This window comes from Struthio camelus, chromosome 13, assembly GCF_040807025.1.
Source record: "Struthio camelus isolate bStrCam1 chromosome 13, bStrCam1.hap1, whole genome shotgun sequence".
In the NCBI taxonomy this organism is placed as follows: Eukaryota; Metazoa; Chordata; class Aves; order Struthioniformes; family Struthionidae; genus Struthio; species Struthio camelus.
This window is the reverse complement of record NC_090954.1, coordinates 11152249-11180244: the sequence shown is the minus strand read 5'-3', so window position 1 is coordinate 11180244 and position 27996 is coordinate 11152249. Positions and strand designations below refer to the sequence as shown.

The 27996-nt window shown below is 45.7% G+C and overlaps 2 protein-coding genes across 3 annotated transcripts in view; one reads left to right on the top strand and one right to left on the bottom strand.

The window, feature by feature from the left end:
- The first annotated feature begins 4312 nt into the window (after window positions 1-4312).
- NIPAL4 (NIPA like domain containing 4) lies at window positions 4313-16017 on the top strand. The gene is made up of 6 exons (XM_068959418.1): window positions 4313-4449; window positions 6142-6390; window positions 9188-9244; window positions 10255-10345; window positions 11450-11610; window positions 11927-16017. The coding sequence occupies exons 1-6, from the start codon at window positions 4413-4415 to the stop codon at window positions 12529-12531; spliced, it is 1200 nt and encodes a 399-aa protein (XP_068815519.1). The 5' UTR covers window positions 4313-4412; the 3' UTR covers window positions 12532-16017.
- Window positions 14822-27996, bottom strand: part of ADAM19 (ADAM metallopeptidase domain 19) — a 38328-nt gene continuing 25153 nt past the window's right edge. The window contains exons 13-23 of one of the 2 annotated variants that reach the window (XM_068959417.1): window positions 27240-27329; window positions 25675-25870; window positions 24842-24950; window positions 24088-24292; window positions 23421-23501; window positions 22044-22152; window positions 21807-21942; window positions 21509-21575; window positions 20743-20958; window positions 18806-18952; window positions 14822-17090 (exon numbers count right to left, since the gene is read on the bottom strand). In XM_068959417.1, coding sequence (XP_068815518.1) covers window positions 17082-17090; window positions 18806-18952; window positions 20743-20958; window positions 21509-21575; window positions 21807-21942; window positions 22044-22152; window positions 23421-23501; window positions 24088-24292; window positions 24842-24950; window positions 25675-25870; window positions 27240-27329 — 1365 coding nt within the window. In that variant the 3' untranslated portion in view covers window positions 14822-17081. Of the gene's footprint in view, window positions 17091-17366; window positions 17502-18805; window positions 18953-20742; window positions 20959-21508; window positions 21576-21806; window positions 21943-22043; window positions 22153-23420; window positions 23502-24087; window positions 24293-24841; window positions 24951-25674; window positions 25871-27239; window positions 27330-27996 lie in introns of those variants that run through there. The other variant, XM_068959416.1, reaches the window with a different exon arrangement.

Below are 27996 nucleotides of genomic sequence, written 5' to 3'. Positions count from 1 at the left end.
GTCTGCCCACGGATGGGGTTTATGGGACCACAGTGACCTGGATCACTGACGTGATCTAGATCAAAGAATAACAACCCTGCAAAAGCGAGTTGAGGTGTGTTTTATGGCCTGATGAACCTGGATCGCTCATCTGCTGTACAACACAACCCTGCATATTTGCAGTGGCACAACCACGGCAGTACACGGGTGGGAACGCGCAGTGGGTGTGAGGGTCTTCGGAACTCCTGGGGTTGGTGTTATCATCAAAACTTGGGTAGCGTGAAATGACAGCCTCAGCCACTGCAGACATGGTTACCTTGAGATAGCCTGCATTAAAATCTGTCTGTTTAGTGAAGTCCAGTTTTTCGAGCTTTGAGCAGCCTTTCATGTCGCTGAGCTACAAACATCTGAACACCACGCAATTCCCCGAACCCCTTTCGGTGCCAGAAAGAAAAGGATTTATCTTCTCTTTGAAGCGGTAAACTGTTCCTTGAGGCCCTCAAAATATACAAAGTGACAGTAATATTGCAGCCCTGTTTTGAAAGTTTCCACAAGAGCTGTGCCTAGCAGATGTCCAGGGCAAAAGTTTCCATCATCTCTTAACAGGATGTTTCCACCAGTTTTATAACCCAGGACAATTGATACCCAGTATTTTTCCATCATTTTTTGTAGAGAGGAAGAGAAGAGCAGAGAAGGAAGGGCAGGGAAAAGAAAAGCCTTTTGATGTTGCTGAAGGTGTTATTCACACGCAAAGCTGTCTTGCCCTATCCCCTGGATTCCAGTCAAGCTTTTTGGCCTGTAAACCAGTATTTCAGGAGGAACCGCATTACTAAAAGATGAGCCACTAGGAAGACTCCCTGCTTTCTGATGAGTTGGACATTATTTTTAAGGAAACATTTGATGCGAGTATCAACCAGTGAGGTCATAGTTTGGAGCTGAATCCCCTTAATTACAATCTTCCCATTAAAATGAGGCTATCAGTCAGCAACAGAGGCATTGGTTGCATCGCTGCTTTATATTATCAGCCTAAACTTGCCTTTGACTAAGTGCAGTAGGCAATTCCATGTCAATCCTACAGGGCTTTTAACCCCTATATTGCCATGCACAGCCTTGCTAAACCCATTTAATGCAACTCCTGTGACTTGGCAATTTTATACCTCACACCCTCACAGCCTCTATACGAGAGAGGAATAAATACATGACGCATTTGTGTCCTATGGTTGATTGCAAGATCTGACTGAAGCTTTTCCCACGGTAGTGACAATTCGACATGCTCATTCTCTGTGGATTCTCTGATGTATAATAGGGCGAGTGAGCTCTACAGCCTCTCCTTTTGGGGCAGTGGTAGGGCCTCTTCCCTCACGTGTCTCGTCTTTTCACAGAACTCAGAAGTGTTCCTCTTTGAGATTTCATCCCTTGTCATAATCTGATGAAACTAGCCCATGGGGTGAAATGTCTTTGAGGACAAAGAGGAAGGCGGGCAGATACCGAGGCACACATGTATATGGTCATGTTAGCCTTGTTCCTTTAGGAAATCAGGCTAAAAGGTGAAGCTAAAGCTGTAGCCCAAAGTGCTTTTTGTTTTCAACCATGCTGTCCCCTCCATTGTGGGAGTACGGTCATTTATGAGGTTGTATAGGAACCAGGTAAAGAACTGATCCAGCTGTTGGGGAAAAAAAAAAAAAAAAGATTATTTTAACCCCAGATCCCTGTCACAGACAGATCTACAAATCTGCTTCCTTCCTAACTCCTCTCTAAAGCTCGTTTTCTGAATACAACGAGCAGCTGCGCTCTGTATAGATGTCAACAATGCTCACCCAGAAAAGCTTGAAAATAATTTTGCACCCAGTTTAACCAGTGTAACTAGAGCACTCGTAGGACTCCTCAGCTGAGAGCAGGGCCTCAGGGTGGTGGATAGCATCCAGCACAAGGGAAGAGACAAACACTGCTGCTGAGCATGGGCAACTCGACAAGGCAGAGCAGCCTATGGGAAAATATAGGACAACATTCTCATATACAGAAGTGCAGCCAATAAAGCACTGTGAAGGCAACACTTGTCCCAGGCAGCTGTCACCCCAGGTTTCTGCAGTCAGCCTCATATTCCCACACTGCATGAATATTCACACATTGCATGAATAGCTCTTAACCAACATCACTGAGTAAATTTACTAAATAAAGGCCAAATCCAACTACCACTGTCTAGCCCAAGGTGCATTTTGCCTGTGTGACGTGGAAGAGCAGCAGGAGTTGCTCCCAGAACACTGATGAATCAGCACACATTTCTCTTCCCTACATCAAAAACCACGGCCACGCGTTTTAAATCAACTAGCAGTTGGCTGCTGTGAGAAAGGAAAGGACGTTTGATTTGGCTGGTACAGTCTTTCCCAGTCAGTGACCTGCAGGTCTGTGACTATGATGAGCAGACCCGATTAAAATCAAATGACTCACAAAACACTTAAACATTACATTTGCTAGGGAAAATGGTGAAATAGTTGTACAGAGGTAAGATTAGTGAGATGTGTGAAAAACACACACGGTGCTTGCACTGCTGTAGCTTGATGGTCTAAGGGCAATTTCTGTACTAAAAGGTAGTACATTTTATGGAAAAAAACCCTCAAATTTGCAGGTCCAGAAGACCTACAGATCTCATATCCCTATATTGCCTTGTGAAAGATATCATTTCTACCTAAAAATCTGGTGTGGCTGAAGAAAAAACAAGCAGTTTCCGTTGATTTTGCTTATCTCTGTAGACCTCCAGTGGGATCTGGCTAATGAATCTTGCTTTAATGAAAGCTTTCCTATCTGCAGTAGTTTTCTGTGTACACATGGACATGGTGCACAAACACAGGGAGGAAGTCAGCAGAGAGGGGTGGGGATGAAGGCAGAGTGCATTACTGTCCAACAGGCTGGGAAACATTTGAACTCACTCTAATGATTAGCAAGAGAGGATTCAGTTGAAATGGAAAAGGGGGCAGGGAGTTGATGGCGTAGCTACAGCCCCTGACGCTAGGTATATCTGTACCGCAGACTTGATCTACGGTAGGGACTGAACCATATGGCTATGATGAGGTCTACCAATTAAACAGTCACAAAATGAAACATTGCAAAACAAGTCTAACTGGTGGAGGAGCCCTCCAGATAGACAAGCCCTGTAAAGAGAGTTGTGCCAGTGGGAGAGTGACTAACCCCAGTTTCCGGACTAGAGCCGACCTTCTCAGGGCTGAGATTCAGCCTAGAGGCAGCAGTGTCTTAAATCACAGCTGCTGATGGTGAAACTGTGTCCTGGACCTACAATTTTATGCTGCATAACACTTTACAGCCCACAAGTGCCCTTGTAATTATGCACTTGTATTTTCTTGATATTTGTCTTTCAGGCCTTTTCTGGGAGCCTTTCCCTCTATGACTCAAAGGCCAGGACTGGCCATTACAGAAATTTAGCCCAACTTTCTGGGGAGAACATGCCTTTTCACAGTGATTATTTGATGCATCTGCCACAAAACTTCCATGAGCACATGTCCACATTCTCTCGTCCTCTACATGTTTTTCTTCCTCCCAGCCTTGCCCTTACATTCCTGTAAAATACTGCACACAGCTAGTACTAAGCAGAGAGTAATAAATAGCACTGTCTGAATCAACAGAATACTTTCTGAAATGTTTCCTAGCTATATTAATACCTGCATTTACAACCTCTTTTAGTAAGAAATGAAATTTTCTAAGTACAAACACTACTCGGGGTTTAATTTCTCTTGTTTACTTTTAATTTCTGCACACTGCTCTCTGCACGAGTATAAAGTCCGTAACTTTGAAGCGTACACAACCCACTCAGCATATGCCTAGGCATCCCACAGCCTCAGACACTAGCGCAGAACCACAATCACACGCCAGCTACCCAGAAAAGCAGCCTCTGGCCTTCATGGCAACTTCTCCCCCTCCCTCCTGCTGCTCCCAACTACTGCAATCAGAAAAAAACACCCCAGAGGAGAAATCCTTGTCCACCGACCAGGCTTAGCCTGGGCAGAGCCGAAAGAGCCTAGTCCCGAATCTGTGCCTGCGGCTGCCATCCTACCCTCTTCATGTCCTCCTGAGACCCTGATCAGGCAGGGGACATTGGGCCAGGCAGCAGCGCTGGGGGCGCACGGTGCGGGGGGGGGGGGGGGGGGGGGCACTTTCATAGTAGTGGGCTTGCACGGAGAGGTGCAAGGCTTGCACGGCGGATGGTTTGCACGGGGGCGTGCAAGGCTTGCACGTGCATCCGCTCCCGGTGCACCGACCCCAGCGGCGGGGCGGCCCCGGCCCGCAGGAGGAGGAGGAGGAGGAGGAGGAGGAGGAGCCGCCCGGCGGGGCAGGTGCCCTCGCAGCCCGTAGCACGTCCCAGGCAGGGCAGCGGCGCGCCGCCAGCTGCGGGATGCTCTGAGCGCCGGCACGAGCAGGACATGGAGCCGCTGGGGGCCAACAGCAGCTGCAGCAACGGTGGGTGCCGAGCCGCGGGGGGCGGCGGGGGCCAGCTCCGAGGGGAGCGGGCTGCGCCCCGCGGCAGGCAGAGCCGGGCTCCCGCTCCCGGTTTGGGGCTGGCCTCCGCCTTGGGGCCGTTTTCCTTGAGGGACACGGGCTCCGTGCAGGAGTGGAGGGGGGGGGGTTTGCTTTGGGCAAGCCTCGCAAAGCCGGGTCTGCGGGTGACAAGCGCTGCGCCTGCCACCCAGGAATTGCAGGAAAGGGGAGGATGTTTTTCCTTGGAGACTACTAAATCCAGTAACAACAGACTGATCGCTCACCCTATCCCACTGCTTTATGCTGGTACCGTATGGCACACGGTAGAGCCTTTTAGCCAGCTGAGGTGGTGAGACTTCCCCTGCTCCTCTGGAAAACTCTCCCCAGTCAAGGAATTTTTTCCGATCAGAAAAAAATCCATTGAGGAACCACAAGAAAGTCATCTAGAAGGTCATTAGAGTTTTTTCCCCTTAGAAAAAAATCAGTATCCAAACACTAAGCTACACACACAGGGGACAGGGAGTGAGGCTGCAGAAGAACCAAGGTGGGCTCCTGCTTTAGGAAAAAGGTGGGACGTTTCTGGCCCCCTCCCCTGTCTAGCCTGCCAGTGGTACTGCGACCAGTTAGCCATAGCACACCTCTGTTTGCAGTAAGGCAAATAACTGCTGCATGAATTCAGGCAGAAAATTAAACTGTCTCTTACTAAAGAGAGACTTTTGCGACACTCCACCTGTCCGTTTTATTCCCTAAGATTGCAGCCACACCGTCCTTCCTATACTCAGAGGTAAGGTTGCAATAGAAGGATGTGTTGGGTGTGGTAGGAGTGTGAGGGCAAGAAGAAACTCGGCAGTTTTTCCCACCCACCTGTAGCAATGCACCTTGACTAGAGACTCTTGTGTTTTAGTGCTTTTCATATTAAGAGAGAACCTTGCCTGCTTTTACTCCTTCTACACTCATAGACTTTGGCACGCTTTACAAGCACTCAGGTATTCAGCAAATAGGTGGAACAAATATTACATAGCAGAGGCAAGGTAAAGAGGAAACTTTGATCTTGAGACAAGCCTGTTGTCTTTTCATGAGCAATCAGATGGCATTCGGTAGACAGAGCTGGGACAAATTCATAGTTACAAAACACTGGAGTTGCTCCATGTTAAACTAGAAACAGTGTGTTGCAGACTAGCTGGCAGCTGCTGGGATTAGTTGACTGGAAAGCACCAAAGCCTTTGAATCAGCAAGACTGGGGAATGGAAGGATAGAATTCAACAGCCTATAATTTTGAAGGCTACACTGGCCGAGATATTTGGAAATTCAATTAGATTACAGTAGCCCTTCTGGCCTCCCAATTCATGATGTGTAAGCTGGCAGACACATTCAGTGTCAAAGTGCTGTAGTGAGTTGCTTGAATTGTTACTGTTCTGGAATTCACTATATAAATCTGTCACTAACAACATCAAAATTTCCATATGATAATAAGAAGGTGTCCTGAGTTTAGGTGCACAAGCTGAGATCTGCACATGCAGTTAGCAAGGAGCTTGGGTATCAGCTGTTACAGTGACAGCATCTCATCACCTAGGCAGTCGTTCAGAGGGGTGGCTGAAGGAGTCTGTATCTCGGTAGAAACAGACTTGATAGTCACACAGAAAATTCTGTTTTCTCTCCATGGTGGTCTCTCAGGGTCTCTGGTTACCCTTTCCTGCCTTTCTCACCGGGTTGTATGCCGGGTGGTCAGCAGTGCTGACCCAGCTGACTCCAGCCATGACAATGGGACTTCGGATGACTTCTGGGTAACTCTGCTGGAAAACAGTTATGGATTCTACATTGGCTTGGGCTTGGCTGTCTTCTCCAGCTTCCTCATCGGAAGCAGCGTCATTCTCAAGAAGAAGGGGTTGTTACGGCTGGTGGAGAAGGGAGGCACCAGAGCAGGTAAGGCTTCTTGGGGGCAGGAAGGAAAGGTCTCTCTGTTCCCAGGACCAAATTCATTATCCAAACCTCACCACTGAAGGCAAGGGAACTCCTCTGGGTACACATTTGGCTTTTCATCAGCAATGTAAATAAGAGCTTTTGTGCACACATTTTTTCTGTGTATGGGACCCACAGCAGTGGAGAGACTGCAGCTGAGAAGCTGCTTTATAGAGTCCTGCACTGGAAGGGCTCAGCTAAAAGTGCCATTCCCTAGTCTTGCATCACAGATAGTAAGAGTCACACTCACCCTGAATGACTGGACGTGCACCACCATACTAACAGTATGTGCCCATCACAGCCCTTGCATGGGAGAATGTGGGGCCAGAAGAAAGCTGAGAGATCTTGCTGCCTTTGCACAAAGGCGTAAGTCATCACCTTGTCAGACTGAGGCTGAACAGCACAACTCCCCTATAGCTTATAGTAATGCAGCTTTGCTACCAAGTCACTGAGACCAGAATGTGGCCCCATGTTCTTTAATTGCACTAGCAAGAGCCATTTATTAATACAGGAAAACTGTGCTGCACACCTGGGATTTGCGTGTGTCTGAACTCTGCTTGTGGTTTGCAGAAGTGATACACCTGAAGTATGTTGCTCAGCAGCAACACGCTCACTGATAGCTTTCCTCTAGCACCAAGCTCTTTGGGTGAGGTGTATATTTAAATCTGTGTATATATGCACGGGGAAGGTGGCAGAATACTGCCTATGGCTGAATCACACTGCTGAATTCAACATGTCCCGTCAGCATTGCAACCATACACTCTGGCAGTAGCTTAAGTCCTGCCTGTCCTGCCTGCACGACTAGGAGACAAAATAATAGTAACATACTGCTGCATCCCTATTCTGATTTAGTAGTTTCTTCCAATAATTCTCAAATCATTTGTCAAAGGACAGCAATATCATGGTTCTGATCTTATATATGGAAGCACAGAGGTGTGGAAAGATGAAGCAACTTTTCCAGACAGAATAGCAAAGCTGACAACAGAACTGGAGCCATACTCCACTTCTGAGTCTCCCTCCCCCATCTCCATCCCCGTGCCATTAAGCTGGCTGTGTGCAACAGCTGAACTTGCATGGGTTTGCTTTTCAGCACTATCTCTGCACAAGAAACTATTAGTATTGTTTCAGATTTTCCTCTCCTGCATGGACTCCTCCCAAAACAGAGCCAAGCTAGTGAAAAAGAGAGCAAAGCCCCTCCTATTTTTCAGGATGCTTTACCCAGAATTAGAGATTAATGACAAAACTGCAGTCAGTCAAAAGAGTTCTTGAGGGAAGAGGAAAAATAAATAAATAAATAGGAGATAGAGACAGAACAGCAATTTCTAAGGAAATCCAGAAAATAATGTTTGAACTTCAGCACTTGTGAGTTTGTTAAGGAACTTTAAGAGACAAACACTGTCCTCCTATAGTCCTGGCAAGAGACTTTTTTCCACGTCATGAACACTTCCTATCCGAGTCCTTCATATCCTTCACAATCTCTCCATCTAATCTCTCAGTCTCAGTATTTCTGTGATGGTATCTGAGCACACACCTCTTCTTCAAGTGAAGGTCAAATAGTGCTGTTACACGATCATTCCTGTCAGATTGAACTTAATAAAAAAATCATTTAAAAGTGCTGTCAGACCCAGCAAAATCAGGATTCAGAATTTTAACAGAGTCAAATCCCTTTCATTTAACAGCTTGTAGGCTAACACTGGAACGCCCTATGGCCACACTCCCTTATTTATAGGCACATTTTCTTTCATCGAGTTGTTTCAACACCAGGAATCATCTTCCATCAGAACTGCTGGGTCACAAAATGACTAAATCATGTGAAGATGACATTAGGATTTCTGGCAGTTTGGGTTCTGAGGGCCTAGGATGCACACCAACACGTAGAAGAGGGTACGCTTTTTGGGATAGGGTGCAGGCAGCTTTCATCATGGTCACGCAACAGCACAGCTCCATCTAGGACCACATCCCACATATCCTACACACACCCCAGGCCCCTCGCCCAGGACACCCCACAGCTGCGCTAGAATAACAGATCTGTGTCCCCTTCTTGCAAAACCATAACGTGCTTCAGGTTTCTGGCCTGTGCTTGGAAAAGCTCAGGGTCTTACCTTAGCGCTGACACACATCTCCACAATGAGATGAAGGGCAGGTGTCCCGCACACCGAAATGCAGGGTGACAGCAGCCTGAGGAGCAGTGCTGGGTGCAGAGGAGCCCTGCTGCCCCTTGTCCCTGCACCCGGGGATCTCATAGCCCCTCCTTGTGGAGTGACAACAAACAGGCCAGCAGCACTTGCAACATGAGGCCTGACAGGGCTTCAGTGGGGGTTTTATTACTGGGCTCCTATCAACAGTTTTGGAGCCAAATCACCCCAGACTAACCAGCAAGGATGATCGCAGGTGCCGGTACTGAAGTGTGGTCCCAAACTTCATGCTGCAGCAGGGCAGGCTGCACCCTGGAGCCTGGGCTGATAATCTCTTCTGCTTGGGGTGGTAGGCGCCATTCCCATTGCCAAGTAGACTAAGGAGCTGTTTTCTATTGTTTTTACATTGACCAGCCCTATATGTCAGCTTCTGCTAATCCCTTGATTCAACATAATTCCCATATAGGATGGCACATTGTGTGTCCTGTCTTCTGTCCTTCCAGGCTGTTTTCTTTCCCACTCTCTTACCCTTATAACTTATCCTTCTTCAGAGAGGGATTTTTCATCTCTTGCCCTGAAAGACATTTTTGTTAATTCCTGAATATCTGTGTGCTTTGCTTTCCCAGGGGATGGCGGTCATGGCTACCTGAAGGACTGGCTCTGGTGGGCTGGATTACTAACCAGTAAGTAGGAGCTGTTTGCCCAGGCTTGTGGCTCTTCTTGCAGCGCTTGTCCTTGTGCCTCACTTGCAGAAGGAGCCCAGCATCTAGTGGCTCAAAGTGTTATTTCTGGTGGGGTCCCTCATCCTCTGCAGAGGCACCTCAAGGAGAGCAGAGGCAATGAGCCAAGCTGCATGGGATTTCCCTTGCCATCCTGTTGCAGCCCTCCTGGGAAGCTGGTAGAACTTGTTAGCTCAGTTTTACCTGACCAAAAGCAGGAGAAGTTGGGCTGCAATAAGGCAGCCAGCTAGTCTGGCTGTGTACCAGGTGCAGGGCAAACAGCCTCTTGTGCTACCGAGGGTTTCAAGAAAGGTTACTTCTACAGCAGAAAGTAGATAACAAGATGTTTGTAGCAGCTTCCTTAAGCATAATTTGTTTTGAACAAGCCTCAAATCCTCCTTTTCATGCTGTAGCACTAGTCTTCCAGAGATAGACTTACAGCTGTGCAGAGAAGAGCAGATTTCACAAGAGGGTTTTGCAGAGCAGCCTTTCCCACAGCAGCAGTAGCTCAAGGTGTTCTTGTCTTGCTCTGACCCTTCAGCTCCTTGGAGCAGAGCCTTGCTCTTGCTGCACAACTGCTCAGGAGCAGACTAAGCAAGTGCATAGTAGTACTCACTGCTCAAGGAACAGCTCAGCCAAGGGTGACACAGCACTGCAGAGGGAGGCACCTTATAGGTGGGGAGCAGCTCACACTCTCCAGGCCACAGAGCCTCCCTCAGCCCAGCTGCCTCCACTAACTCATTAATTACTCCAGACATATGCTGCAAATGTGCCTGGATTATAGGGGCTTAATGAACTCATGTGGATCACCTGTGATATGGCTGAGGCCTCAGCACCCTGTTTCAAAGCTGCATAGAAACCTCTAGTAAAACCCCCTTTCTAGTTAAGCTCTTGTTACTTCGCAAGCCTACAAGAGAAAACACAAAAAGCCTATTGCAACTCACTGGTTGTTTATTTTTCTTGTTTTTGTTTAGTGGGTGGAGGGGAGGCTGCCAACTTTGCTGCCTATGCCTTTGCTCCTGCAACTATTGTCACACCGCTGGGGGCCTTGAGCGTGCTCATAAGGTGACTTACGTATCTGTGATTTGTAATTTGAGTTTTTTGTTTGTCTTGTGAGATGGTAAGACTTGAAGCACTGCTAACATGCTTCATTCTGCCTAAAGGAAAAATGTCTTAGTATTCTCTAAAAAATACGCTAATAGTTGCTGTTCTCACTGGGGATGGTTCAGAAACGTTGAACTAAATAGGGTGCCCTTCTGGAAACACTGCATGTGCAGGGGATTAGCAGCCCCATACAGTTCAGGTTAAACTATTAAAAATACCAATGTTATTTCCTCAGTTCTTTAAGCAGTAAAAGGACACTTCTTTTGTAGTGAACGGGTCTAAAAATCTAAAAGAATAAAAAATCAGCCGACCTATTTTTATCTTTGCCCTTACATTTGCCTTCTGTTTTCTGGGGTTTTTTGGATATTTTGGTGTTGTATTTTTATATTTGTTTGCTGTCAAAAGGGCTGAAACCCTATTTTAAAATTATTAGCTTATAAAAGGCGATTCGTATCAAAAACGTTTTTAGTTGCTTAAGATTTTATAGAAAGATCATTATTGTGCAGTGCAATTGTGCTAGCAAACTGAGAGTTAGAAATACTGCTATGGCGTTCTGCCTCACGTTATTTTATTTTTACTGAAAATGACTAGATGTTTTTGGAGACAGGTTTACAGTTCCTTTCCCTTCAAAGTTTTTTGGGGGGCTTGATAGTTCTGGTAATCAAATTAAAATTAATGCGATTCTTCTGTTGTTTCTGTGCTTCTCTCTTGCACTGATCCTTTAATTTCTTTCTTTGAGCATGAAAGACTTCATAATACCCAGAAGCTTGTAAGTGAATCTGGAAACACTGTAAATATTTCTGAAAGCTTGCTAACACAATGAGCATTTTTTTTCATCCTACTCACGTGAGCTATAGAGAATGCCTCTCTGCAGGCTCAGCTAGCAGTAGTTGCAATGTGAATCTGCAATAACATACTGGAATTGAACCAGTTTACTCCAGATTTGTGTCCTTGTATCAAGCCAAGTTGTTTTTTCCATTATTTTAGCTGCTGTTCTTCTTTCAAGGACTTTAAAGCATCAGCGGATGTTGTTGGTTTTTTTTTTTTTTTTTTTGTCCCGTACAGTGCCATCCTGTCTTCCTATTTACTTGGAGAACGGCTAAACCTGTTGGGAAAACTAGGCTGCATGTTGAGCATTGTGGGCAGCACAGTGATGGTAATACATGCCCCAGAGGATGAGGAAGTCACGACTCTGGACGAAATGACTTCGAAGCTGAGAGAGCCAGGTGCGCCGCAGGCTGAGCAGTCCCCCCAGAGATGGAGGCCAGTTAGTGGGAAAATCAGTTTTGTCAGATTTGTGATTCACATCTCCATCTGGAGTAAATCCACAAAGCTGCTTCTGCTTTGTCGGCTCTGTGTAGTTTTTAAAAGAAACCTCTTGCTGTGTAACTAAGGTGCGTTACTGTCTTGCACTGAGTTGCATCTGACCAGCAGCTGGTGTGTGAAAGTTGTATTTTCTCTCTTGGGGCTGGGTAGAACGTTCTGCTCTGTACCCCATGCCCTCAGCTCAGTTTCAAGGTGTTGTTTGTTTCCCCATTCAAGGTTTCCTTGCTTATGCTGTGATCCTCTTGGCTGTTTGCCTCCTCCTGATCTTCTACCTTGCGCCTCGCTATGGCCAGAGCAACATTCTCATCTACCTCACCATCTGCTCTGTGATCGGGGCCTTCTCCGTGTCATCAGTCAAAGGCCTGGGTATTGCCATCAAGGGCTTCTTTGCTGGCCGGCCTGTGCTGCAGCACCCATTGACTTGGATCCTGGTCATCACGCTGGTGGCATCCATCACTACACAGATTAACTACCTCAATAAGTCTCTAGACATTTTCAACACATCTTTGGTGTTTCCCATCTACTACGTGCTCTTCACCACCATCGTCATCACAACGTCTATCATCCTCTTTAAGGAATGGGTCACCATGACAGTAGTAGACATCATTGGGACAGTTTGTGGATTCCTCACCATCATTTTGGGGGTTTTTCTACTCCATGCCTTCAAAGACATGGATGTCAGTTTAGGGAACCTGCCACAAGTCCTCCAGAGCGGAGAGCAGGCGCCAGTCACCCGAGATGACAAGAACATCCTGATAGACGTGGACAATGGCAGCATCGCTCCAGAGGATAAACCCAAAGTATTCATGATCTACAGCTAGTGCGTTATACGTGAGGGTCTGGAGGCTGAGTGAAAACTGCTCTGAATGGGTTAATGTTATTCCAAATGCTACTGAGCAATTTAAAAAGGAAAAGACGAAAACAAAACCAACGATATCCTATCCAAAGCCTAGTAGAGTCAAGTGAAGTCTTTCACTGGGTTTTGGATTGGATCGTTGTAGTGGCGTGTCAGCAAGGGTTATGGTCAATCGTCACCAGACTTCATACACACAGCCACTGAAAGTGAGAATCCTCTTGAAATATGATACTCCTGGGACAAAACTCCTCTGAGACCCAGTCTGATCTCTGTTTGTTGGCAGGTTTAATGTTTATTCTGCACTTCTTCCCCCAAGGCAGATACCATTGATGTGTTTATTTCCAGGCCCTGATTGATTGATTCATTGATTAGTGATATATTGCTTTTATTGCTTTCCAGACGCTTGTATAGAATCTAAAATATACAATGGTATCACAAATGAAGATGAAAGACAAGAACTGAATGGTATACTCCTGCTATTCAGATTCTGCTCATCCATTTTTTTTTAATTATGTATTCTGCAATATGGCAAAATTTGGAATAAGAGCCCACTGAGGCTGAGCGGCAGGACCCAAGGTGTTTTTCATAAGGTGTTTTTACAGGGCTATGGCAGATAAATGTTTTTAAGCTTTTGTGATGTGCAGGAGTGTCCGTGCAGCAGTGTTAATTGCTTTTAAGTGAGATTTTTGTTTCGTTGGTTTTTTTTTTTTTTTCATAGCAGCTATAGTGCCTGGGCTATTCTGATGGTTTTGGTGAAGCTGCAGGGCCTGATCCAGACCTCCCTCGAGGGAGGGAAAGCCTCTGCTCAAGCAGGGGAGCTCTGGCGGAGTCAACTAAGAGTCAGAAGAAACGGACCCCCTAGCCCATAATGATCACCACCTTCCTCCAAGCTTCTTGGTGGTCTGTGAAAGCCTTTTCAGCCTGAAAGACCAAGTGGGTGAAAGTATTAAGGCTGTTTTACCTGGTAAATGCCTTGACCTTGGAGAATCTTGGGCTCTGAGAGGTCACACTTACAAGTGCCATTCAGCTTTCCCATGGGCTGTTTTGTTGTTATTAAGCCTCAAAGCTTTTTTGTTTAAAGGGAGGTCTGAGCAAAGGCAGAAGTGGGCATAAGCAGGTGAAACTCTACAGAGATGCAGTTTATCCCAGAATGGTCCCTTTCACCCCTCTCCATCTGTCTGGACACAGTACACACATTAACTATAGTGCGCTCAGCTCACTTCAAAACACCCTTGGGTTTGTATCAAAGGCTGAAGGAATGGGAGAACAAATATGTTGAGCGGGGAGGGAAGAAAGAAAAGGTATTAACCCAGCTAAAGTTCATCTCATTGTGGGGCTAGGTCTTGTAGTGTGGGACACAGGGAAATCAGAGCCCGTTTGCTTATGATAAACCCCAAATGGGAAGCAGCAAAGCGTGGGATGGCTTCACTGGGCTACTCTAGCTGGGAGCAGCCCTGGACAGGCCACCCTAGGCTCTGGCTGGGCTAGTAACCCCTGTGAGAGGCCACAGCAGGGCAGCAGCTGCGCAGCCCCTGGCTCCGAGCTGGACTTGCTGCCTGCAGTTCAGGTCCTGGCTCGAGGTGCCACCAGCACAGCCTATCTGCACTGTATGTTGTGCCGTGGTGCAAACGTGCCTTCCTGGCTCTCAACGTGCACTGATGCAGCCCGAGCTGCCAACGCTGCGGCTGCACTACCTGAGTGCGGAAGGAGCTGACCAAACACGGCTTTGTTAAGTGTTTCTGTGCCTAGCTAAGGAGAGAGGAGGAAGCTGCAATCCTGTTATTTTAATAACATCTCAGTACTTTGGGGGGGAGGGGATTTGGAAAGGGAAATAAAGCTTTTTTTTTTCCTAAAACAAATATGTGAAGGTGGATCTGAAAATTTTTGAATGATTTCCCTGATATTATTGGGGCAGCTGTAGTGGATAAATAAGCTGCAGGAACCCCCTAGTGCTGCAGAGAATATTGTAACCAGAAAGTAAAATAGCAGCGCCCTCCTTTGGTAGCAGAAAATAATCCAAGTAACTGTAACTTATTTTTTTGGCATCCTAATAGGTTTTTTTTTTTTTTGCTTTATGCATTATTGTAGAACTAGAGTGCAGACTGGATTCAGCCTTCTCTGAAGGCTGCCCAGAACTGTACAGCAGAAAGGCCATTTCTTCATGAACCCTGTTAGCTCTGGGCACAGACCTGTCACATTTGAAATGAAGGGCTGGACCGCTGTAGTGATGTTGTACAGTAATGGCACATTTGTTAATGACAAGTGATATGTTTATTAAAAAGTAGGCAAAAGGCACAATGAATCTTCAAGTATTTGCATAGAGGCACCAAGAGCATTATTGTAAACCATTAATATATGGACATAAGAGAAGATGAGATGTATTTTTATATATGTTCTCCCAAGTAACATTATCTTAAAAAAAAAAAAAATACATTCTATCATCTCTTACTCCTCCCCAGCTCCTTTATTCTCATTCACGCAACTTGCATTCATATGAAAATTCTAAAGGATTTACTAAAAACTACCTTTTGGAGGTTTTATGTACTAAAACTTATCCATTAGGATTTGGGCATGTCCAGTTTTCTGAGCTTTGTATGTGTAGGAGCATTTTGGAAAAACTTGAGCCTGTGCTCACATGATGGGCAGTGAAAATGCTCCTTGTGATTTGTGGTGGTCATTTGATGAAAATTAGGGGCTGTGGTAGAAAGATGTTGCTGCCCTCAGGATTCAGTGAGGGCTCAGATACGAGATCAAGTTACTGTGGTTTAATCTGTATTATGATAACTGCGGTATGAGGCCAGCTTCTGGGGCTATGAAGCCTGGCCCTCCACCTGTGAGTGGCAAAACATGCTGTTACACAGGTGCTTTAGCTGACTCCCAAGGAATGACAAAAGGGGGTGGTTTGAGTTTGAGGCAGATCTGTTCTCAGTGTCTCAGGCAGATGCTGACTACTCTTGATGTTAAGAAGCTGGTAATGAGGGCTGCTATAGCACCAGAGAGGAAAAATGCTCAATATTTAAGTGGCTGCTGGCACAATTCCCCTCTCACCAGCTTCCCTTCGCAGCCTTCTGCCAGGAAGACACCTGACCAAGGAGGACTTGCACAAATACTTTGGTTTTATCATTGCATCAAAGCACCAAGACCAGCAGGAGTCTTTGAGGACAGCGACCCCCAACTGTAGAAAAAGACTTGTAAAGGTTAAAATATTGATGTCTTCTGCTTGCCATCCCTTATTTCAGAGAGGAGTAATTTAGGCTGATTTGCTTTCTAGAACTATAGAGACTAATAAAAGGTCTAAAATGATCATGATTATGAATAATCAACTGGAAATTCCAGATATATCCGGTGTACTGCTTTCTTGTGGAGAAAGAGGTAGTAACGTTGCAAAAATTGGTTTAGTTTAAGTCATCCTACAGAATTACTGTTAAATATAACTACAAATTTAATCTGAGTGCTCAAGTTGTATCTGTATTTTTCTAAATGAGTAGAGCTTAGGGAAACAGAACCATCTGAAAAAAGATTTTTTTTCTTTAAGCTAATATTATGATTTCCTCACATGTGCAGCAGCAATCACCTAGGAAACTATTGCAAGGAAAACAGAATAATTTTGACTTAACACAAGGTCTTCATTTAAAATCCTGGGGGGGGTGGGAGGGGGAAGGGGGAAGGTTAAAAAAAGGCCCAAACCATTAGGATTTAAAAAAAAAAAAAATCAAATTCACAACAATGGATCCTCAGGGTTAGAAGCATCAGCTGCTTAAAGTGCACATAAACAGCTCTCGCCGTCAGTCTACAGGAAAAAAGTCTGGAGGAAATAAGCTGTCCTATGAATGCCCAATGTATCATATTAATATTTCTGCTGTTTTACCAATAGGGTAACTTTAAGGTAGGTTTCTTACAATATGGGGAGCCAACAGCCAGTGCTGGATTACTGCTCAGCACAGGCTGAAGGCCAAAAAGTAATACATGTAAAGTGTTTACTGATTATCAGCTGTACCGCACTGTGGAGAGAAAGTTTCAGTGCTTTGCTGAACTTCCTTCTGGCCATTTGTTCCACATCCTGTTTTGAGAGTTTCTCTCTCGTACCATATCTGTGTCTGATGAGCTCTCGCAGGCTGCGCAGGGAGTGCTCTTAGGTCTTACAGCACGAAGGCGAGACACCCGAGTGCTGGAGGAGATTAGGGTTGCAAAGATCTTGCTGAAGATGGTCACATTGGGAAAATGCTTAATCCACTCTGTTACAGCTAACCAAAATCCATAGTGACACTCCAAGTATTTCAACCAGGAATATTTCCATGGTTTGCTTGCTCTCTGTCGTGGCCCAGCTTGCCAGCCACTGTAAACTGAGAATAAACTGAAGAAGTTTATGGACGGCTGTGTTCTGCTCTTGCAAGAGGCAGTGGTTTCTGTATAGCACCAACATATGCTTCTGCAGCTGCTTGGATGGGCTGTGGGAAGCAAACAGACCTGTTTCTTGCGTAAAGGCCCATCAAGGCTAGCACCTGGACTCTCAGCTCATTCTCCCTGGAAACAGTTAAATAACTGATAAAAATAGGTGAAGCCCACATCACCCCCATCCCTGCATTGGATATTGCACAATAACATTTAAATACCATATACACAAATCATCCCCTACACAGAAAAAGCTATAATAAGCACAGTGGATGGAGTTCAGCTTAGCGTGTACCAGTACAGTTCCTGGGTGTACCCCCTGCCAAACCTGACTGCAGTTTCTCAAGTTAGATAGAAAACTAGAGGAGAGGAGCTCAGAAACTGTATCAGCCTGTGTATGTTTTTCCAGATGACAAAGGCCATCCAATCCCCTGTGAAGTCCCAGGCCGGCAGAGACCAAGCTGCGGTTCACAGGAGCCTGCAGGAGCCCTGGTGTCACCCATTGAGGACACTCCCTGCTCCAACCGTCCCGACTCGCATGTTCTGCATGAGAGGGAAGGAGAGAGCAAATGGTGAGCACTGGCAAAAGAGAAAATGCTGCCTGTTCCCTCCCCTAGAGCTGGCTTTGCAAAGGGCAGGGATATCTGCCTCGACTCACATATATTCAAGCACTAATTCCTCACAGGAAAACTCTCCTGCTCTCTCCCTGTGGCACACTGGAGCTCAAACAGTTTTTTTTTTCTCCCTCATTTTTACAGTTGACTTCAAGTACGTTGTAGGATGGATGCAGCATCTGTGCTGTGCAGAGTGGAGGAGTTTTCTGTTAAGGGATGTAGTTGGCAGGGAACTGAACCTGATGTCCCTTGCTCTCTGCTATTTGTAAGGTTAACTAATGGAGGAAACTTGTTATAAAAGAATAGTGGAAATTTCTTGCCTAGTCAGGCCACTGTCACATCCCTGAGGCTGGGTGGTACCAGCATCTGCCCAGCATCCCTACGATGGACAATTTTGGGAGACACTCCCTACAGAGAAAGCATCTCCTTAGCCATGGTTAGAGAGGCTGGAGAAGGCTCCTGGTCCTTACTGGGGTTCAAGTCATGCTGAAGGTATCTCAAAGCATGCTGCCAGCTCACTGCAACTGTGAATTAGAACAGGTCTCACCATTATAGCTGTTAGCAGGCCATCACGTTGCAGGTAAGAGGGAGTGCTTTCCAGAGAGAAGCAGTAATTTCTTAAAATTCACCGAGCTGCTCATTGCAATCGTATGTGTGCGTGCTCTCAGAGATCAGTGGTGTCCCCATTATCCTCTCTGCTGGCTCTTTCCCTGGATTTGTCAGCAGTGCCTTTCCCTGACTGCCACACTGCCCGTTGCCCTGCCCTGCTTGTCTGCACCTTCCTCTTCTGCTGCTCTTCGCAAACTACTGTGTCACATATGCTTCCACCCCCTCGTCACTTAGCACCACTCATGTCTAATCTAGGAAGTGCTTAAGGATGTGTAAAATCAAATTGGTTAATTGCTTCAGAACATAGCAGGGCTGATTGTATTGCCTACCCTGAGCAGTTCTTCCAGCCACATACTTGTTTCCATTTGGGATTATTTGGTTACTCTGCAGAATTAGGGTCAGACTTTTTGTTTAACCCAGTAAGCGCTTGATAAGAAATAGATAACAAGAGAAGCCCCTACAATAAAGCCAACCAACCCAACAGCCCTTCCAGGTCCATCTGCCAGGACTGTGCAGGAAGGCATTTTGCAATATCATAGCAAGGTTTCCCCCTTCAGAGTAGTTTTATCTCCTGGTAGCAGGGGACGCTGCTGTGCTCTGCACCACCCTGTGCTCAGAGCCTACCTCTGCCGATGGCTGGAGCTGTCCTGGCTTTCTCCCATGAGCGGGGGGCAGAGGGATTGCAGGGCTGTTCCCTGGCTGGGTCCTGGGTCTGGCGGGGATGGGGTTAGCTGGCAAAGCTCTTTGGGGTGGCCGGGGCCTAGAAATATCCTAAGCAAGGAAAAAAAAAAAAAAAAAAAACAACAGCTTTGAATTTTCATCCAGGACAGATACCCAACCTGAAAGCAGAAATAATATTTGCACCTATTTCATATGGTCTGAGATTATGAACACAGGTACTTCAGACCTCCCAGGTTTGCTCTTTTGGGGGAGTGTGAGACAGCAGATGGGGTAGGCTGCTGCCCAACTGTAGGTCTGCAGTCTAGAGGTAGCCCCAATGATATTACAGTCTAAGGACGGCATGGTGAACATGATGAACAGCAGGAGAGAACTTTACAGGCTCAGCACGAGTCCCCATCAAAACTCAGCCTGTAGCATCTCTCCCTGTGACAAAAGACTGAAGAGATAAAGGCAAAAAACAACTGCCTCATAACTTGTGAAAATCTGTCCTTGAAGCAGGGTGGGAACACAGGTGACTGTGGCTACTGCTTATCATATTATGCAGGTGAATAGATTTTGACATCTAGAGTTTTTCACCTACAGAGTTTCTCGACCCTTTGTTGAGACTGGATGATCTTAGCCTGGTGGGCAGCTGGCTCAAACCAAGGACAACCCAAGAGTGTAGCACAGCTACCTTGCACTGACTCCTAAACAGAGTCGCAGGCTGAAAGCATGATATATTCCCCTTACTAATGGATCTGGACGTTTTATGAGCCTTGGACTTTTCAAGGAAAAGGGAAGCTATGTTCCAGCACCTCTCAGTTATCCAGCTCATTGATGCATTTGATGTTGGAGTGAGTTGCCCACGCATACGTCCGCTGCATGATCGCACATACAAAGTATGTGAACGCTATGTTCGTGTGTGTGCGCTGTGCTTATACAAACACACATGCGCAGCCTTGCACCTGCCTACAGTCAATTATTGCTTTGTTTATGCACACAGCTGTCCCTAGTGGGATACTCTGAGCATTATATTTTCCATTCGTCTAATGAATTTCTGTGTAAAGCATGCCCCTTGGGAGAAGGAAGAAGAACAAACCGCCTGTTGTTGCTTAGTTTCTGTTCTAAGTCATTGGTTTACAGGTGTCAATTTAATAAACACAGCTGCATTCAGAAATTGGAGGGCACCCAAAAACCCTGCAGTCTCCTTAGAATATGTATAAATGCAATGCTTGATGGCTACATCAGCTAATACTTGGGGATCTATCACTCCCCCAGGACACTGCGGCTGCAGAGGAGATGAGACGGACAAAGTCCTGCTGAGGGCTGGGTCCAAGAAGCACCAATAGCAGCAGCAAGGGAGCAAATCTGACAGATACTGCAACTGTCTGACAGTGACAAACAGTGGAATTAATGACTTCCTGTGTATCGTTTAGATCTCATGACTGTTCTCCAGCCCAGAAATGGCTGGACTTCTGTTGGAAATCCTAGGGCAAGTGTCCTGTCTAGCAGGTAAGACTGATATAAAGAGACTAGAATTGTCGGAGAGGGACCGCAATGGAGATTGTGGGGAACTTGTCAACAGCCAGCTAGGAAGGATACCTACTCCTTATTGATTAGGCTCAGCTTCCTGCCTTTGTTTTGATATTCTTTCCTGCCCAAGTGCGGCTGTTCATAGGAACAATGGAGCTAGAAACAAATCCCGTTCACTAAAATGTTTTGTTGTTGTTTTCCTCTGTATCCTTTAGAGACGCTGCCTGGGAGCCAGCCTGCTGCTGTCCTCTGTTACACGAGCCCTTTCCCACTCCGACACTGCCGGAGTTAAACAGGCTTCACCATCCTCACTCAGAACAAACTCTATGAACAACCTGCATCTGCAGGAAGGTGGTACGTCTTCCTACCTGAGAGACTGGGGGTTTAGGAGCAGGAGGCGCTGGCCTGCTTGGAGGTGTCCGCCTGGCAACGTCCTTTGCGATTGCCTGATGCACCGGCCCCGAGCGTTTCCCAATGCCACAGCTGGAGCCAGTGGAGAAAGCAGGTGGCTGCTGCATATTTATTTGGAGACCTGGAGCTTGCTGGGGAGGAGGTTTTGATGGTCCTTCAGGGAAGCCAATAGCCTGTGTGGAAGACCCACAAATCCCAGGGATTAGTTATTTCCACCTCAAACCGCCTTTTCAACTCTCTGCCACACTTCTGAGGTTCATAAAAATCACAAAATACTGGCTACAAAACCTGTATTTTACATACATCCAATAGGCCCTGATTACGTAGTTTGGGAAAATTTGGGATCGTGAGGTAGAAGGAGGAGTAAAGAGAACAGAGTAACTCAGGTAGTAACACTGTAAGTAAGGCTTGCAAATAAATCCAGCGATTGCAATTTCTACATTCCTGAGAGCGTGATATGGCAGAACAGGATCTATCAGGAGAGACAAGTGCCCATGCAGGGCTCATCAGGTCCTGTGTCCTGCATTTAAGGAAACAGGTAGAAATAGATGCAAGCAATATACAGTCAGCTCCCACTGACTTTCAGCTGGGATGCATGCCTGTATTTTCCTCCTCATCATTTGAAAAAGCCATCCCCTAATTGCAAGGTGAGAGGGAACTGAATCCCACTTAGCAGGGTAGCTGCGTGTCTCCGTGGGAAAGGTGAGGTGCCATTGCCGCTACCTTCCTCTGTTCCTGAGGAGTTTTCAGCTTGAAGGCAGGGTTTGCGTGGCCACTTCCAGAGGTATCACTGACAATCAGAAAAAGAAAAGAGAAGAGCAAGGGTTATTTCCTTGATATGCTTTCTCCTTTTTCTTTCATGTAGTTTAGCAGAACAGTTATTCAAAAAATGAGAAGCAAATACTGACTACACACGGCCAAGCCTATTTAGTTATATTTCTAGCAGCCCTTGCAATCTTTCTTCTGTTTTGACAGTGAAAGGGGCAGAGGGAAGAAAACAAAGCATAGCTCTGATACTTACCTGAGCTGTGGGGTCTTCTTTAGAGAACAGATGGCAAATTTATTCCAGCATTTCAGATAGTAAAATAAAAACATGATTCCAGTGAGAAGGAGAATGGGAGCCAGGACCGCTAGTGTTATCACTAGCGTTGAAGAGCCTGAGGACAAGAAAGCATAGTTAGTCAAATGGAAACGCTCTGCTCTCAACCTAACCCAAGACTTTCTGAAGTGCTGCCAAAGTAAAATTAGTCCCCCTCACCTTCTGGCACTGGGGGGCCACTGTCCAGGCTTCCTCCCATCCCTTCCTTGTTGCAAAACGGGGGAGCCCATCCCGGGTTGCAATGGCAGTTCTTGTTGTTATTGCAGACCTGGAACAGGAAGACTCAAAGAGTTTAGTGCCAGCTCCTAAAGAACCTGCAGGCTTGGGGAAAAAAAAAAACCCACCCAAAACAACAAAAGAAAACAACGAAAAAACCCAAATACTTGCTAAATAAAAAACTACACAGGAGATTCTTATCAACATAAATAGGGAGATAAGTGCTGTTTCCTTTTCTGAGGGTGAAAATGCCTATTATTTCCTTCAAAAAATCTCCCTTTCTCCACAAGACAAGGATACTCTTGCTGATGTGCCGCTAACCAGGACTCAGGAGAAAAGCAGCATTTAAAAATTCCTTTCCTTTTCTCATCTCTACACTGTGAAAGACAAGATTCTGCCCTTCCACACAGGGAAGATTTCTTACTGGAGAGCTTTATTGCCTGGCTGGCTGCCAAAGGAGCTGCTGTATGTTTTACCCTCTCAGCAGCCCCTGGAGCAGTTGCAGCTCACCTCTGCTAGTGAGGGGCCTGAAACAGACCATAATTTTTGGTGTGCTGGCAAAGAGGCCTTCCTTTGAAGAGGACTGGCATGCTCATCACTTGAGTGCATCCTCTAACCTCCCTGATCAGGGATGTCCCGTGCTAATTGTAGCGTTTAATTTGATTCTGTGTAACATTTGTCAATCACACGCTATAGCCTCATGGACCGTAAGTGAGGAAGCAGACTGGAAGGAAAAGCAGGGTGAGTCTCTCTCTGCACTGGGGATGCCATGGGGCCTCCCAAGCTGCTGAGAGGCACACGCTCTTCTGTTGTCTACGCCGGACCACGGAGATGAAGAGATGCTGATGTTTTATGCTAGAAACATTAACAGAAGGGCTAAAAAATTCTAAGCAGCCACCTCTTTCCATCCCCTGAGCAAACAGGAGAGCACAGTTTGGAGTAAACTGTTCTAAACATGACTTTCTACTATGTTTTTCCCTTAGGAAATATTATTTCTTGGACTGAACATAAACCAGGCCCAGAGGATTTTTCTGTACGATTATCCCTTCTTGCTCCTCATTCATTGCCATTCATATCCCTTCCTCTGGACCTTCTGTGTGTCTCTAACTCCCCACCAGAAGCAAAATCTTATGTCAAAGCAATACTCATGGAGCAGGAAATGCATTAAACATGAAAGGAAGGTGCAAATTAATATCTGAGAAGCAGAAGTCAGGAGCGAATCTAAGAGTAGTATCAGAACTGAGCTGAAAAATCATCCACAGATGAATGGCAGATCATCCTGCCTCAACCTGAAATGGATATTAAAAGGAAAACACCTACTCCATGCCCATGGCACTTCTTGTTACAGCTTTCTGATTCAAAGACGATGGATGTGTTCTGGCAGCGTCCCTCAAAGCAAACCTACAGAGAAAGGATTGGGGTTATGGACTACATTATTGCCTTGTGTTTGTTATTTTGGGTTTTGAGGGCTCCCAGATACCTTGGCAACACAAGTAATATGTGAACAGAGCGCTATAAAGCTAACGTAGTTCCCAAGTAAATGTTTAACCACCTCCCTAACTCCCAGAAAAAACACATCAGAGAGAGGAGTGGGAGCTCAGAAGTCAATAGCTTGGTCCAGCCCACGTGGCAAGTCAGTAGGGGACCTCGTAGGTGTCTTGACTTCTAATTGTGTGGCTCCCCTTTTAAGCTAGACAGCTTCAACTTACGAAGCTCAAACTTAGGGTTAGCCCTGGGCTTCACAGGGTAAAGAGTTAAGGTATGACCTTTGGTGCCTGTTCTTCCAACACTTCTCAGAAGCCTCCAAGATATTCATTGTCTGATCTACATAAAAATCCCCTAGAAAGGCATTGTACAACAGAATTAATGGCTTAATTCTGGTTATTAATGGTCAGTAATGGTTATTAATGGCTTAATAACCACAAAGCACTTTCCAGGTGAGATACCTTAAACTTCCCCAAACCGTTACGGGCAAGACTGTACCTACGTGATGGCTCCCACATTTTGTTCCCGTCAACACCAAGCCAGGGTCCAGCATCTCCTTTTCTTCACTCTCGGATCTATACACGTGGGTCCCACGGCACCTCAGCTGCGTCCTCTGCATGTGGATAGTTGTGTCTATGGCAACTGCATTGGACTGCAAGGGTTTGGAAGCAGAGCTCTGACACTGGATCTTCCCACATTTAGCATCTCTAATTTCAAAGGAAACGCTAAAATTTAGTGTTTCTGGCCTGGTGAATGTTTTGCAGACATCTGCAGTTCTATATGTAAATTAAAGCAGCAATGCCAAGTCATTGCTCAATGGAAAAAAAGGCAAACACCCCCCAGGAACTATTCCAGGCAATAGTGTTTGATGGGTACTAATGGTACCATTTGACTGTTCCCATTGGGTATGCCAGACTCAACAAAATCACAGAGAAGACAAAAAAAATTATTGTCTCAGTAGTATCCTAGAAAGCTGCATCTGAGCTTATGGATTTGAAAATCCCTTTTTATGCTGCAGTTTAAAAAAATATATCAACTAGTTGTTTTAAAATGCAAGAGGCAGGGGAAATGGTAAACTTAATGCTTCAGTTGTAGGGACTCTAAATCCTAGTAGGATGCAACTGGATTCCCAGGAGGCAGAGGGAGAGAGTGAACTGAGAGCATGACTTGGTTTAATCTACTGGCCCATAAATTTGTAATATGTAGAAACATCAGTTCCCCAACTAGTAATTCTTGGCTGCCAGTCTGCTTTCTACCTCATCTCACACTTCCGGTAGTTGCCATAGATGTCCTTCCCGCAGTTCCCATAGATGTCTCCAGCAGCATTAACTTTCTCAAAGCAGACATCCGGTGCTGGTCTTGCTCCTGCATGGGAGAGACTCACGTGACTGACTCCTACAGAGGCTGGCAGCCTAGCTTACCCCATGCCAACCACTCAGTTGTTCTTTCCCTGGGAGATATTTAGCATGGGAATTTTTTTTGCCTCTTCCAAGCAAGCAAAGCAGGAGAAAGGTCTCCTTGGGCTTCATCACTGATAACGGTTATGCAAATGCGTGGTGTGCTGAGCAGTGCCAGCACTCTTTGATTGTCATCTGCTAACATGCAGAAAGGATAGCTCTCTGTGGGTTTCCTCTGACCTCACTTAGCTCCTGCTTGACCTTGTGGTGAGGTCAAGGTTCTGGTACTCACAATACTGTGGTTCATCCCCTTTGAGATCTAACAGATATTACAAGCTATTGCATAGGGCCCTAAATAATCTTGACTTTTCTAGGACATGTCTCGGGAGAGTTCTAGGTATACAGCATGGTGTAGTAGATGGCATCTTGTCCAGTCTAGGAGACCTAGGTTTAATCCTTGATTTGCTGCTGCTGTCCCGTGACTGTTCCCATACCACACTTCTCCTGCTTTGTCTCTTTTGTCTATTTAGGTCGACGCTCTTCAGACGTTCTCCCATACCATGATGGCACCATGCACAAACAATCTACAGCTCCAAGGAGCTATTGTCATATACAAGGTGAATAACAGCAGGATGCCACATAATATTGGCTGTTCAAAGGACAATATATTTCTTTGCAAGTAGCGTCCTTACCAGGCCCCCACAGCTGCATGCACTGGTCTTTATAAGTGAGACACATGCCACTGTAGCAATATGCTTTTCCTCCTTCGCAGGAAGCCCCATCAATTTGGTACGAGTTGGGAGGGCAAAATGGTGACTCTCCAGTGCAGTATTCTGGGAGGTCACAAAGCCCTGATCTTTCCCTGCAGGGAGTTCCTGGAGACATCAACTAAAAAGATGCAAAGGGAAAAAACAGAATTATTGCTTGGCTCCTTGATGATTTCATAGCTGCACAATGTTTCCCTCTAAGTAAGGAAAAAATCTTGCATTCATCTCTTCGTCATTTCGTCTTAGGTTTTTTGAGGTCAGTAGTGATCCAAATGACTCTGTAATTTCATTAACTGTGCAAGCTGTGTAGAATCAAACGAGTGACTGGGTCCCTTCCCTAGGTAAGGATGAGATGATGCATGGAAAATAAGGCTGACAAATCTCAAGGGGATACTGCTCAATCTCCCACTACCCTAGGGCAGGATCTGTTTTCCCTAAACCATTTCTGACAGATGTTTGTGTAATTTGTTCTCAGAAACCTCCTGCTTGGGAAGTCTCTTCCAGAGTTTATCTATCCTTTCTGCTGGAGACATTTTCCTAATGCCTAACTCATATCTCCCTTGCTACAAGTTTACTCCGGTAATTCTTGTCCTGTCCTGTCCACCAGGGACATGGAGAACAGAAGGACATACAGTTACATGTAGCAGGTTATTGTCTCTTGTAAAAGGAGTGAGAATCTGGAGGATTCCTGGAAACCTTTTAATTTTCACATACTCAAGAAAGGTCAATAAGAGCATGCAGTCAACGTGCAAACACAAATATGAGCTGAAGGGGTAATGTTTGGCCAAAGTTCATTTTTGAGAGAATTTGTAGTTAGAGCTCGAGATCTTTGGCTCCAAAAATCAGAAAAAAAAAGTCACAAGCCCTGGTGATACAGAAAAACCGTGCAAACTACAGACCTTGTCATTGCAGCTATGCTGCTCTACACATTTACAGCCTCGAGAGCACAGATCAGGCCTACATCTGTCTCTGTGCCAACATACGGAAAGAGTTAAACCTAGGGGACTATTTTGACCAGCCTCTCTAAAGAAAGCCAAGGTGTAAAATGGTAGTTGTCACATACATGCATCCCTCTTTGCTAACATTTCTTCAGCAAGCACCTGGGCAAAAAGGTTCGCTCTAAGAGCTCTGTCTAGATTTCCTCTAGGGCCAAAGCAGAGAAATGATTCATCCCATCCTATACTAAGTGTTTAAGAAGTAGCGTGACTTCACTTCGTCAGCATTTACTGTTCATCCTAGGTTATAATGGGAGTCAAGACAACTAGTTTAAATTAGAAAAACAGAGTTAGAAAAAAGGACCCCGTTGGTATGATCAGTCATAGCTATTCTTCATTAAAAAAAAAAAAAAAAAGAGACCATGCTGCTCGGAGGTGGGGAGCTAAACTATGTGTTTGGCTACGTTTACTCCCCTTTTGCCTCCATTTCTCAGCTTCGTGCTTCCACCACCCCCTTATTCCCTCCCTTCTTTCTGGAAAACCCAGAGGACCCACCTTGCACTGCTGGCAGCAGCTGCCATGGGCACACTCGGCACCCAGCTTCAGTGAGCAGTTGTGGGCATTGCAGCAGGGGTTATTACACTCCTGGAAGATATCGAGATGCAGCAGAGTTTAGAAGACAGATGTTCAAGGCAAGAACGTGCCAGAGCATCCAGGTGTGCAAGTGAAGCTAATCTGTTCTTGTACATGATGAATTACATGCGAACAGAGCATCAGCCTTCCTTCCCCAATATGTCCGTTAAATCCAGCTTCGGCCAGATTACACTACTGAGTAATTGTATCCTCTATTGGATACAATGTATAGGATATGTCATGCTCATTACTTGCGGTGAATCTGAGCTTCTGGTTCCAGCTCCCTTTTTTCTTGATTAGTCAAAGTATGGATAACACGGAAAAGCAAGATGAGGTTCTAACAGAAGCCCCATCCTTATCCAGAACAGAGCTGTAGGTAAAGTGAACTTAACGATATATACAACTACAATGTGTAAGAAGATCACTTTCCCCGCCCCCCCCAATGATGCTTTCCTCTCTCTATTTAATCACAGATTACACCACCCCGAGTTCTGGGATGCGTTGCACTAGGCACTGTACATTTAGTTAAATGTGATACTTTACAGTCTTGATTTACATTGCATATATATTTCCATAAATAGCAGGTATGCATATCTCCTGCACAAACCAAAGCTGTTTATGTATCCCACAATTGTATTTGCAGAGTATGCAACAAAATCATTGTCCCAGCTAAACCCCA

Coding starts and splice junctions, on each gene's coding strand:
- NIPAL4 (XM_068959418.1), top strand. CDS start 4,413: ATGGAGCCGCTGGGGGCCAACAGCAGCTGCAGCAACG. Junction 4,450..6,141: donor CAACAGCAGCTGCAGCAACG/GTGGGTGCCGAG, acceptor GTGGTCTCTCAG/GGTCTCTGGTTACCCTTTCC. Junction 6,391..9,187: donor GAAGGGAGGCACCAGAGCAG/GTAAGGCTTCTT, acceptor TTGCTTTCCCAG/GGGATGGCGGTCATGGCTAC.